We start from the raw sequence: 13,458 nt of genomic DNA, 5'->3' as shown, positions 1-13,458 counted from the left end.
AGTTCCCTCGAAGGGAACGCCTCGGGTTATGACTATAACCCTTGTTCCCTGAGAAGGAACGAGACACTGCGCCGTCCTGCCACGCCCTCAATGCCTGAGAGCGGCTTGCTTCATCGCTAGGCTAATGTGTGTGTGTACCGGCATCACTTTTATGCATCCGGTTATGCCGTCACATGTTACGTCATGACGCAACACCAATCAAGATTGGAATAGTTTCATTCATAATTCAGAGGCGCACGCTAAGGAGCGTTCCCCAAAGAGTCGTTTTCAACGACGCAGTGTCTCGTTCCCTTCTCAGGGAACAAGGGTTATAGTCATAACCCGAGACGTTTTGTTTTCTCCCTCATGAGAGTTTTTGTTTGTATTTGTTTTGCTTTCCTTTATCTTGGGCCCTCCCTCAAACAGATTTAAATTGTTTGAAAGATTTAAAGTTTAAAAATATATATTTTGGAATGGATTGCATTCACACTTGTTTTATCTTTTACAGTTATACGATGAAGTGAAGGCCCAACATGAGGGAGGTGCTTTCCGACCAAACACTGATCCACATTACAGTGCCCTGAGGCTCAGCTCATGTTCTGGCAGCACTTTGTCTAGTGCACGGACTTACCCCTCAGATGCTCATAGCGATGAATATTCTGAAGCCCTAACCCAGCAAAGCATCAACTTCCCAAGTCAACGTAGTCACAACTCAAGTGAATTTATTGACCAGTGCAGCAACAATGAACTATTAAATAAGCAATGTGCTGGGAAATATGAGCTTGTTGAACAACAGGCAGTAGACACTGCAGAGCTGGAAGAATTCCTTGAAAGCTTTTTGACAACGAAAATGGAGAACAAGTCCTGCTTCACTGGACAAGATGATCTCCTGAACCCTTTCAAAGGATTTCAGAGCATGGATATAAACTGTGGAAGTGACAAAAATAAGAAAAATACTGCCCTTAATGCGGTAAGGCTATGTTTTTCCACTAATACATGCATAATAAACATAATAATAATAGCACAACAGTTGTTCATGTTCATCTCTCTGATTTCACTATTGCTCTGCTTTCATGCTAATCCACTTGAGCTAATCTTTCATACAGATTTTTGTTCCAAAACTTGGGGAGCTACCTACCTAGACAGCTTTTTAAGACATCATATGTACAATTTCCAAGGCTGTTCCAATGAGTAGAATAAGCGCTTCTTCTGGCCAAATTCTAAGGCAAACTTACATGTATACTTTGTGTATAAGCCAATCACATGCATTGCGAGAATCTAGATATTCAAGAATTTTTCTCTATTATAAATATATTTCTGCTGTGCTATGACAGGTGCTATGACGTCCTCCCAAGTCCATCCAACCTGTGCACATGGGGCAAAATAGAAACACCTGCATGCCCTCTTTGTTCCAAAATAGGAACATTAGAACACATCTTGAGCAGCTGCTCCAAGGCGCTGGGTGAGGGCCGGTATCGATGGAGGCACGACCAGGTCCTCAAATCCATCGCTGAGGCAATCAGCAAGGGGATCAAGGACAGCCGATACACCCAAGCTTCCGCCAAGACAATTCACTTCATCAAGGAAGGACAAAAGCCAGAGAAAACATCAAAAAACTGCTCTGTAGGTTTGCTCTCCACGGCCCGAGACTGATGACAGTCGACCTGGAAAGGCAGCTGAAAATCCCAACACACATCACCCAGTCCAAATTGAGACCTGACATCATGGTCTCTGAGGCCACCAAACATCTGATCTTGTTAGAGCTGACAGTGCCCTGGGAGGAGAGGATGGAGGAAGCTCAAGAGAGAAAAAGGGAGAAATACCAAGAACTGGTGGAGGATTGTCGGAGGAACGGATGGAGGACCAGGTGTATGCCAGTAGAGGTGGGCAGTAGGGGATTTGCTAGTTACTCCCTGAGCAAGGCCTACGGTACGCTGGGCATAAAAGGTGCTAATCAAAGAAGAGCCATAGGCAACAACGTGGAGGCAGCAGAAAAAGCATCCAGATGGCTCTGGTTAAAGAGGGAGAGCAGTGGGGGCAGTAGAATGCCACTTGGACACAGGCCGGGGCCTGATCAGCCTCGGTCGGGTCGCCTGGACGAGGGTGTCTGTTGTAAGACCGAAACACCCAGTGACTCCTGGAAACAACACTGATGATGTGTCCAAGGTTGTGCATCAGTAGATGTTTCTGTAAACTGAAAACTCTGGGAGCACCAGTGACAACCAGGAACAGACTGGGTGACAACCACGAAGAGTGTGGTGACATCTGGAGAGACAGACGACGGCCGGAGAGACGGCAACCCGGGGTGGAGAGGGTTGGCAGCCCAAACCACTTCTTCCGTAAGGAAGAACCCAATAGCAAGCTACTAAACCTACAAAAGAAAAATACCCCCAGGGGTGCCCGAGAGGGGGAGGATGAGCACCCCAACAGGACGGACTCAAGGACAACGACACAGAACAAACGAATTACGACATCGACAATTCAGTGCATCTGCGGTAGGATCTGCAAGAACGAGAGGGGTTTAAAAATTCATCAAGGCAGAATGAAATGCTTGACAGCGGCAACGACGACACGACGCACAGAAGCGACTTCTGGTAAGACGCAGGAGGAGCCAGTCCCGGAGGCAACCCACAGTGCCCAGAGCCTCCTAGTGTCGCCAGTACCTGCTGCCAGCAGCTCACATGCCACTATAACCCAAAAGTCAGCATCTCCCGACAACTCACATGGCCTCAGAAGCCAGCAAGCTGCAGCCATAACAACTGGCTGTGCCCCTGCGGTCCAACAAAAGATCCAGTGGCCCAAATCCCACAAGAGAGTTGAGTGGCAACAATTTGATGAAGATGTAAGCCAGGTCCTGGAAGTGACAGCTAAGGGTGACGTGGACCATCGATTGAGAACGATGACCACCCTCATAGTGAATATCGCAGCTGAGCGATTTGGAACTGAGGCACCCAAGCCTGCTCCATCTGCATATGCTCCAAGCCACAGAGTAAAGAAAATTCAGTGCCTCAGGGATGAACTCAGGCTGCTAAAGAGACAATACAAAGTAGCGGGGGAAGTCGAGAGAGCCAGCCTAGCGGACCTGAGAGCAATCCTAAGAAAACAACTGTTAACCTTACGGAGGGCAGAGTTCCACAGAAGGAGGTGGAAGGAGAGAGCCAGGAAGAGGGCAGCATTCTTGGCAAACACATTTAAGTTGACTAAGCAGCTCCTTGGCCAAAAGAGGGCTGGCCGCCTAACCTGCTCCAAGGATGCATAAACGACCACCTCAAGGCCACCTATAGTGACTCCATCAGAGAACAAACGCTGGGTCCATGCAATGCGCTGATAACACCACCAGAGCCTTCATCAGACTTCGACCTGAAGGAGCCCCGCCTAAGGAAAGTGGAGGAAGTGGTGAGGAGAGCAAGATCGAGCTCAGCACCAGGCCCAAGTGGAGTGCCCTACAAGGTGTACAAGAACTGCCCAAAGCTATTACATTGGCTTTGGAGGGCTCTGAAGGTGATCTGGAGGAGAGGGAAGATCGCACAGCCATGGAGGTATGCGGAGGGAGTGTGCATACCAAAAGAGGAGAAGTCTGAGAACATCGACCAGTTCTGGGTCATCTCCTTGCTCAGTGTGGAGAGCAAAATCTTCTTCAGCATCGTGGCCAAGAGGCTCTCCAACTTCCTGTTGAGCAATAAGTACATCGACACGTCTGTGCAAAAGGGAGGAATACCAGGAGTTCCTGGTTTTCTGGAACACACGGGCGTGGTAACCCAGCTTATCAGGGAAGCAAGAGAAGGCAGAGGGGACCTGGCTGTACTGTGGCTGGACCTCACCATCGCCTATGGCTCAATACCTCACAAGCTGGTGGAGGTTGCACTGGAGAAACACCATGTACCGCAGAAGGTGAAAGATCTCATCCTGGACTATTACAGTAAGTTCAGCTTGAGAGTCTCCACTGGCCAGCTAACATCTGACTGGCACCAACTGGAGGTGGGGATAATCACTGGCTGTACCATCTCAGTGACCCTCATTGCACTGGCAATGAACATGCTGGTCAAGGCAGCTGAAACAGAGTGCAGAGGCCCCCTCAGCAAGGCTGGAGTAAGGCAACCTCCCATAAGAGCATTCATGGACGACCTCACAGTGACAACAATGGCGGTACCAGGAGCTAGGTGGATCCTCCAGGGGTTGGAGAGACTCATGTCATGGGCACACATGAGCTTCAAACCTGCAAAGTCCAGGTCTCTGGTCCTAAAGAAGGGGAAGGTTACAGACAAATTCCGTTTCAGACTGGGAGAACACCAGATCCCGTCAGTTACTGAGAGATCAGTGAAGAGCCTTGGGAAGGTCTTCAACTGCAGCCTGAATGACAGAGACTCCATCAAGGCAACCGGTGCTGACCTAGAGGGATGGCTGAGAACAGTGGATAAGTCTGGGCTCCCTGGAAGATTCAAGGCCTGGGTCTACCAGCATGGAATCCTCTCAAGAATCCTCTGGCCTCTGCTTATCTATGAGGTCCCCATGACAGTGGTGGAAGGTTTTGAGCAGAAGGTGAGCAGCTATCTACGCAGATGGCTGGGCCTGCCACGTAGCCTGAGTAACATAGGGCTATATGGGAACACCAACAAGCTCAGGCTCCCTTTTAGCTCAGTCAGGGAGGAGTTCATCATTGCACGGAGACGAGAACACCTGCAGTACTCTGGATCCAGAGATACCAAAGTGTCCGGCGCAGGGATTGTTTTGAGGACAGGGAGGAAGTGGAGGGCAGCCGAGGCAGTCCAGCAGGCAGAAGCACAAGGCCATCCTTGGAACAGTGGCACAAGGCAGAGCCGGACTCGGGAGTCTAACAGTGAACCGATATGACTCTGCTAGTGGAAAGGAGAGGCAGAGGCTGGTACAGGAGGAGGTGCGAGCTTCAGTCGAGGAAGAGCGAACCAGCAGAGCAGTAGCCATGCGGCAGCAAGGCGCCTGGATGAAGTGGGAGCAGGCGATGGAGCGGAGCGTCACCTGGAAGGAAATCTGGAAGTGGAACCCCCAGAGAATCAAGTTCTTGATTCAGGGGGTCTATGACGTCCTCCCAAGTCCATCCAACCTGTACACATGGGGCAAAATAGAAACACCTGCATGCCCTCTTTGTTCCAAAATAGGAACATTAGAACACATCTTGAGCAGCTGCTCCAAGGCGCTGGGTGAGGGCCGGTATCGATGGAGGCACAACCAGGTCCTCAAATCCATCGCTGAGGCAATCAGCAAGGGGATCAAGGACAGCCGATACACCCAAGCTTCCGCCAAGACAATTCACTTCATCAAGGAAGGACAAAAGCCAGAGAAAACATCAAAAAACTGCTCTGTAGGTTTGCTCTCCACGGCCCGAGACTGATGACAGTCGACCTGGAAAGGCAGCTGAAAATCCCAACACACATCACCCAGTCCAAATTGAGACCTGACATCATCTTGGTCTCTGAGGCCACCAAACATCTGATCTTGTTAGAGCTGACAGTGCCCTGGGAGGAGAGGATGGAGGAAGCTCAAGAGAGAAAAAGGGAGAAATACCAAGAACTGGTGGAGGATTGTCGGAGGAACGGATGGAGGACCAGGTGTATGCCAGTAGAGGTGGGCAGTAGGGGATTTGCTAGTTACTCCCTGAGCAAGGCCTATGGTACGCTGGGCATAAAAGGTGCTAATCAAAGAAGAGCCATAGGCAACAACGTGGAGGCAGCAGAAAAAGCATCCAGATGGCTCTGGTTAAAGATGGGAGAGCAGTGGGGGCAGTAGAATGCCACTTGGACACAGGCCGGGGCCTGATCAGCCTCGGTCAGGTCGCCTGGACGAGGGTGTCTGTTGTAAGACCCGAAACACCCAGTGACTCCTGGAAACAACACTGATGATGTGTCCAAGGTTGTGCATCAGTAGATGTTTCTGTAAACTGCACTAAATATATATTATAGTTTAATGTAAATAAACTGATTTCACTTCCAATATTTATGTGTGCTCTGTACTTTTAAGCATATTAGAGTATCTTGTTGTTACCTTAGCAATATGCTAACATCAAACACATCAAACTGGATTCAGTCTCTCTTGCACTTCATTATTACAATTTGTGTAGTATATGGAGTTGCTGCATATGTATAGGATTCACTTAAGAGGTTAGGATGTCACCTTGATGGTTAGTATGCTGCTGTAGTTCCTCAGGTGAAGTACAGTCATCTAGAACGGAATCCACACGATCAGGAATTTTGCATGATGGACTTCCGATGGTGACGAAATTTCCCTACGTGAGTTTTGCATGGGGTTCAAGTTTGTTGACTTCTGTGCTTCCACACAACATCATCCCAAAATCGACCATTGGGCCACCAGCACTTCGTAGTTCTACACAACTTTTCGATCCAATGGTGAAAAAGCACTTTTTGACATAGTTTGGTGAACTTGGACACATATTTCCAGTGTTGACCAATAGGAAGTTGCTTGGTTTCGCAGTGACCTCTGTGCGCACAATGCTTCATACACCTCTACACTGAATATTCACAACGGATGAGCAAATAATTTTAGCTGTGTTTTTTTTTTTTTTTTTTATAAGTTCACTCTTGCAGAGTTTAAAGTAAAAAAGAGGGTGCTTGTTAAGTAGTTTTTGTGGACACTTGCTTAACACCTGCCCATGTCTTCTTCGCACCACTATTTCGGGCAAGGCAGCTCACTAGGTTTTGGAACATAGCAAAAGATGTGTTATCTTATAGATTTGTGGTCATATTATTCAGCAATATACTTCTTTTATGTTTATTGTTGTAGGCACTTAAGGAAATTGCCAGTGTGAGTGAGGAGCTGTGTAGCTACCAGGATGAGATGAAGAAGTGGCCTGATATTAAGAGGTAATGCTGCACACATCATTAATGTATCCAATTAGTGCTTAATAATGATCTCACTTTGTTTGTCATTTTTCCTTCTCAGAAGCCGAACTGAGTCAGTATTTTTTCCAGGAAAGGCTGAGATGGTGGAGAAGGTAAAGGACATATTGGAACTGGATGACACAGCCATCCAACTGAAAAACTTGAGTGAAGACCTTAAATCACTTGATGAGCAATATTGGATGGACTGGGAAGGTTTTAACAAGACAGCAAATCAAATTAAAAGTGATGATAAGGCATTAGCGAATAGGAGACAAGCCCCACCCATCCCAGCCCGCAGTACATCTTGGTACCTAAGCAGTCCGTCTGCAGAATTAGAGTCCAGTGGTACAGAAGGCCACACATCCGGAGGGTGTCAATGGCCAGGAACCTATCTGGACAGGAAAAACTACAGCCCTGCAATTGTTCAAAAATTTGAGGCAATGCTCCAAGAGAATGAAGGGAAGATTCTGGACACTGGGAATGTAGTCTGCACTGTGCCTGCCAATTTCAAGTGCAATGTTAGCAGTTGCCAGAGCCGATGGTCCTGTGATGGAAGTAGATTTATTAGCAACAAGTTATCCAAGTATGTACCAGTTAAGAGAAGTCTCTCTAACATTGACATTGCAGCTGCAGAGCGCATTATAAATCAAATAGATTCAGAGAACAATTCTGGTAATCTCAAGGGTGCAGCTCATCCCATGAACATCACCCACTTGCCTAAAGACTGTGTTACATCACTGGACATTGTTTCACCATGTGCCAGTGCTTCGGCTACTCACAGAAATGAGAGACTTGAGCATAAAACTGCGCAGTTCAACCGTACGCTCTTCCAGGCAGGAATGGGTCTTCGGTGTGATGAGAACAAGTCTATGAATGTATCCAATGATTGGAGTCCAAGACAACCACTGTACATATCAAAGGACATTTGCCCAGACAGTCCATCAATGTATGCTCAGGACAATTTGAAAGATGTGCTCTTGGATCTTGTGGCACCATGCCCAAAAGGGGAATTTGTAGAGATGAACCCTCGCAAATCACCACAGTTTAAGAGAGAAACAAAGGACATTGTCACTAAGTTTTCATCTCTACATCAGGATGCTAGTCTACAAGAATTACCATTAGGTACATTTCCTGTATCAGATCATACAGGTAGTAAGAACATGGATTTAATCTCGATGCAAGACAAAAAAGTTAAGCCTTTATGGACTGAACACAGCCTGCCATCCCCAATTGCCCAGTTTGGCCCAAGTACAAAACACTTTGAATTGAGTGTTACACCACCAGAGCTGAAGATCCATAAAGAAAGTCCCAGCAAATTTGGGGATTTTGGTACAGACCAACATCAAGTAGACACTAAATCGAAACAGCCCAAAAAGGCAAAGCAGGACACGAGTAACCCCAGGTCTCGGATTCTAGATGAAAATCCATGGAAACCGTCCACACTCGCTGCCTATCCTCGGCCTTTGGAGTCTAGGTCCAACTATGGAGCTATTGAGAGGATTCTAAAAAGTTATGAGGATATGGATAGATCTCAGGAGCAGCAGCAACCACAGTCCAGTCCAGGAAAAGAGGAAAACCTCATGGACCTCTTGGAAATGTTGGATATCCGACATGAGTCCAGATCCAGTCAGAGACTAACACACACATCACACCACCAGCTCATAGCCCACGAAGAGACACATGTAACGGTGCAGGTCAGTACTGCACACAATCCAGAATATAGACAAACATTATTGAAACCACAAAAGTACACACTTTCACCTGCACTAAATACATTCAAATACATGCTAAATGATTTAGCTGGAGAAGTGTACAAGGTGCAAGTGTAGATGACTACAGTGTGTTATTAAAACCACTTTGTATTATCAAACTGGTGGGATCACTCTAGGCTGTTCCCTGAGGTGTGGGATCAAACCACTGTGATCTATATTTGCAATGTTGTTCACACTGCCATTTACCCGGAGTGAGGGACTAAAGCGGTAGTTGAAACAAAACAGAAGTGAAACAGTATGGTCTTTTTGACCACACAATATTATTTTATTCTTTTTTTTTATGTTAACAACATTCAAATATCAAACAAAGAATGCATTAGGTAACTTGTCAGTCCACTTGAGCCTTCTCCCAGTTTGTCCATTACTTCATTTCACCACTTTCTGGGCAACAAGTGGAAGGGCTAGTTTCTTATAACCATCTTTGCTATGGCAAACTCAGAATATTATGCAGCACTGCAGCGTAAACAACATGGCTGCGCACATACCAGTGATCGCAGTCACAATCACATTTATCAATCTAAATCAATCAGTATAAGCATATTAAAATCACATTATATGTTTAATACACAATCTTTCCTTCAGTGCAACTGCTTCGAAGTATAACGTGAATACAGCACGCATTAAATAAGTATTAGCCAGTACATGTGAAAAGGGTAAGTAGTAATTCCTTAAGGAAAGCGACATTGTTCCGTATTCAAATGCATTTAAACAGTCAGGTATGAAAGGCTGTGTTATGTTGTAAATGTAGTTGCTGTCAAAGAGCGTGGTAAGACATGATGAGCATTGGAGAGCCTACAACCCTTTAAGCCCAAAGTATACTTCAGTTTCTACACATACGCTAGTGTATGCGAACAGTCGAACGCTCTAGTATGCTTTATTTGACCTTGCTTGCATGTACAGGCGGTTGACGCATGCGAGCTACATTTGCTATGTGATACTGGACTATATTTCTTCATTTAGACCCATAAAGATGTCTTTATAGTCCTTCAGACTTAAGTTATACAAATGCAGGTATCTCCTGACCTCCTCACACACATGCTCCTCAGATGCACTGTTTTTGTTACTACCTTTATCTCCTGTTGTTCACCAGCTTTTGTATCTTCTCATCACTCATTTGCATGCTTCTCTGTGAAAGCAACAACTCAACTGTGAGTGTTGCCACCTTGTGGATCCACTAATTAGTGCAAATAATTCCAGCCGCATTTGCAGACTATGGCCTTGTTTAGACTGCCACTAAAAATCTGATTTTTTGCATATCCAGACTGTATCCAGATGAGTTTTTGATAGGCTGGAAAGCAAAAAAAAACACATGAAATCAGATTTTTCAGAATCTGATTCAAGCCACATCGGGAGGTGGTTTCAAATGTGATTGAAATCTGCTAAATACAGATTTCGAATGGCCTTTTGCATCACTCTTAATGCAACACTAAACAATGACGTCAAAAATCGGTGAGCAGATCTGCACCGCAACTGGACAGGGTGCTTATTTGGAGAGCGAGATGATACGCCTCTTTTTCCCGCATCTGTTTTGAAAGCATTGTCATGTGGTTACACCTACGTTGTTCACCAAAGCAACCCATGCAGATAGGTTGGTTATGTCTGAATGGGCAAATCTGATTTGTTCACTTGCAATTAATAGTATGGACAGTCTGCCTGAAAAGATCTGATTTGAGAAAAAATCTGATTGCCTGCAGTCTAAACATAGCCTATGTGCTCTGAGTGCATGCGGTTAGAAGAATTAGGACGTACGTGAGTGCTCAAGCGCTCTGATGATGAGGATATTTCGTCACTCGCCCTGTACGCATACACTAGCGTACAAGTAAAAACTGAAGTATACTTTTGGCTTTAGGCCACAACATATACAAACCTTGCAACATAATATAAATATCAAGCACACAAATTTTCATTAAAACATTATTTTATTCAACAAATTCACTAGAGGATATAGTCCCTGACATGTAAACTAAGGTTAATACTTGGGCCGTATGGTGATATATTGCTGGTGAAAAGGCCAGTTCTGCACCATAGCTGTTACTACATCATGTAGTTTAACACAGCTGGAACGCTGTATGCAGGGACGGATTTAGGCACGGGCGACATGGTTAGCCACCCGGGCGGCATCTTGCCGGCTCTATTGTTTTGAAATACAAAACAATAGTATCACCAAGTTTAATTTACATCTTTCATGTCTAGCCCTTCATAAAACCTCAATTAACTGTTTTTATAGGAGGCCAAGGTATGTGGTGTAGTTACAGAAATATGTTCCATGGCCAAAAGTCCTTGTGAAAATATTTTACACAGACTTCTATTGTAAATTGCACAACAAAATGGCTGGAAGTGATTGTCAGATGAATCAGACAAGCATCAGAGAGCTTTAATCAGTTCCTTAATTTTCAGTTAGTTCAAAATGGAGAACATGTGCTGGAAACAGCTGTGCTAGAGTTGCACAGCCATTTCCTTTTAAAATGTAACAAAAGTACCACAAGGGGGAATTTAATGAAGAAATAACTGGGCCATATATATATATATATATATATATATATATATATTGCTTAAAGAAAATGAAGCCTTTTTTAATGGCCATTAAGTTTTTTTTTTATTACCAAAAAAGAATGAAAAACAAATCGAACATCTTAGTGGTCCTACAGTAGGCCTCATTTTCTTTAGGCAAAATATACTGTATTTGTTTTTTCTTTCTTTAAATTTTTTGTGGAATAATTACCCTTGAAAGTGATTTTCCAACAAATGTTCTGTTATTCGGGTAACAGACCTGTACATGAAAGCATACAGAGGTAAATGCAGGTTATTGTGCTGTTATCAGGAAGATCCAATGAGATTTCATAAAATAAATATTTGTCTCAACAGCAAAGCAAAGAGTCCGCTGTAACTCCCAAGAAGAGCTTTTCACGACCTGCATGCCCTGCAAAAAGACGTTTGCCCTCCCGTTGGGCTAGCCGTTCATCCACCTCATCTGCATCTTCTCCCTCACCCCCACCAACAAGACCACCCACAGTCTTCACCCAGCCACAAACTCTTACCTACTCCACCTTCCACACAGAGACAGTGATCTAACAGGAGTGAGCCTTCGGGAAAGCATGCAGACAGATAGAGTCCGATGCCTCTACAGCTCCGAATGTTGTCATCTTGTTCTTGCCTGATTACTTGAGTAAATACCAACGATGACTGTTAGTTCAACATATTCATGTTTTCTTTACATTTTTGTAGCCATAAAATGCAACTGCCTTTTTCATAATTTTTTTTTCACAAGTTCCGAGACACTTACAAATTTGACCTACAAGTTTACAATTAATGTGTTGTTTTCTGGTTTCATAAACCAGTTTTGATCTGTTTTCATTGTTTTATAACTGCCAATGCAAGCCTGTTAATATGTGTGAGATCTGATGTCTGTGATTAAGTATAGCAAAGCACTGTAGTGCTGCCTATTTCACATGAAACTGTTTGTTATACTTTGACCAACATTAACCCAAATGTTTGTCTTGTCATTTTGACTGGTGTTATTACAGAAACATATGGATTCTAAAGTCAGTTTAACTGATTATCTGATGTAGGACATATCATTTAGATTATGCCTTCGCAGACCTTTTTATTGATTAATATCTCAAATGAATCTGTATTTAGCATTTATATGAATAAATGAAATATTGATACTCATTGCTAGACAGTTTTGTTTTGTACATTACCTAAGACCCTGTATGGTCGCATCATGCTCTAATGATAAAATATTTTCCTCATTTGATAGTCAGACAACAACAACAACAACAATAAAACAACTCTAATAACACACACACACACACACACACACAAAATAAAAATCTAATTCTAAACATAAATAAATAATTGTTTCGAAATGTTGCCATATGGCAATTCTGTACCAAAATTGAAAATGGTCCAAAGACTTTGTTTTGTCACATATGTGAAATAGTTTTTTTTTTCTCGCAGCAGGACAGGGTCAGCTATGATACGGCGTCCCTAGAGCAGATAGGGTCAAGGGCCCAACAGTGGCATCTTGGTGGTGCTGGGGCTTGAACCCCTGACCTTAACGGCTGAGTCACCACTGCCCCTAGTCCTCAAGTTATCAATTTTACAATCAATGCCATTTCCATTGTCAATAAAGCCTAGTTCATCCATGTTGCCCTTTTTAAAAATAATATTGCTCTGTTCATTTTTGTTTTAAAAGCAGACGTACAAATCACGATTGCATTATTTATGCATTAATAGAATTATATTATGGTAAGCACTTCCAAATCAGTGAATACATGCAATAATACAACTGATGCCACTATCAATAAAAATTCCCAGTACAATAGTACAGAGTTACCACATATGAAACATTCATATTTTCTAAATTTTCTGCAAAACTATAGAAAACAAAAGCAGTTAACAACAACAACAACAACAACATCTAATGAATGAAAGAAACAAACAAAACTGAAATATGTTTAATGAATAATTTGTGGAGCACTTCAGCAGGTGTCTTTCCCCATTAGGGTGACCCCAGGAAAAAAGCACACAATGCCATGTGACTTAAAAACAGAATATTACTGTTATTATAAAGACAGAAATGTTATTTCCAAATATGTGCTTTGTTTTAGGGTTGTTTCTGAAATGTAAGAAATTGAAAGAAAACACTTTTGCCATGTGGATACACTGTATGTACCATATAGGGAAAGAAAAGTCAGTTTATAGACATTTTATAATGAAAATACACTCAAATCAGTTACCTAGTACTTCAAGAGTTCAAGAGAGCAGGGCCTTTGGCATTGTGATGATCAGGGCATCGACTGTCATCCTGTCTGAAAGTATTTTGATCCTGA

The 13,458-nt window shown here is 43.7% G+C and overlaps 1 protein-coding gene across 3 annotated transcripts in view; it reads left to right on the top strand.

Annotated features, from left to right (window-relative positions):
• Positions 1-12,282, top strand: part of LOC127658459 (protein SOGA3-like) — a 45,445-nt gene extending 33,163 nt beyond the window's left edge. For all 3 annotated transcript variants that reach the window (XM_052147778.1, XM_052147777.1, XM_052147776.1), the window contains exons 4-7: positions 488-949; positions 6,754-6,833; positions 6,913-8,545; positions 11,489-12,282. In XM_052147778.1, the coding sequence (XP_052003738.1) occupies positions 488-949; positions 6,754-6,833; positions 6,913-8,545; positions 11,489-11,695 (2,382 nt within the window). In that variant the 3' untranslated portion in view covers positions 11,696-12,282. The remainder of the gene's footprint in view (positions 1-487; positions 950-6,753; positions 6,834-6,912; positions 8,546-11,488) is intronic.
• Positions 12,283-13,458: the final 1,176 nt, after the last annotated feature.

Source organism: Xyrauchen texanus, chromosome 17 (assembly GCF_025860055.1).
Source record: "Xyrauchen texanus isolate HMW12.3.18 chromosome 17, RBS_HiC_50CHRs, whole genome shotgun sequence".
Lineage (NCBI taxonomy): Eukaryota > Metazoa > Chordata > Actinopteri > Cypriniformes > Catostomidae > Xyrauchen > Xyrauchen texanus.
This window is presented reverse-complemented; position numbering and strand designations above follow the sequence as displayed.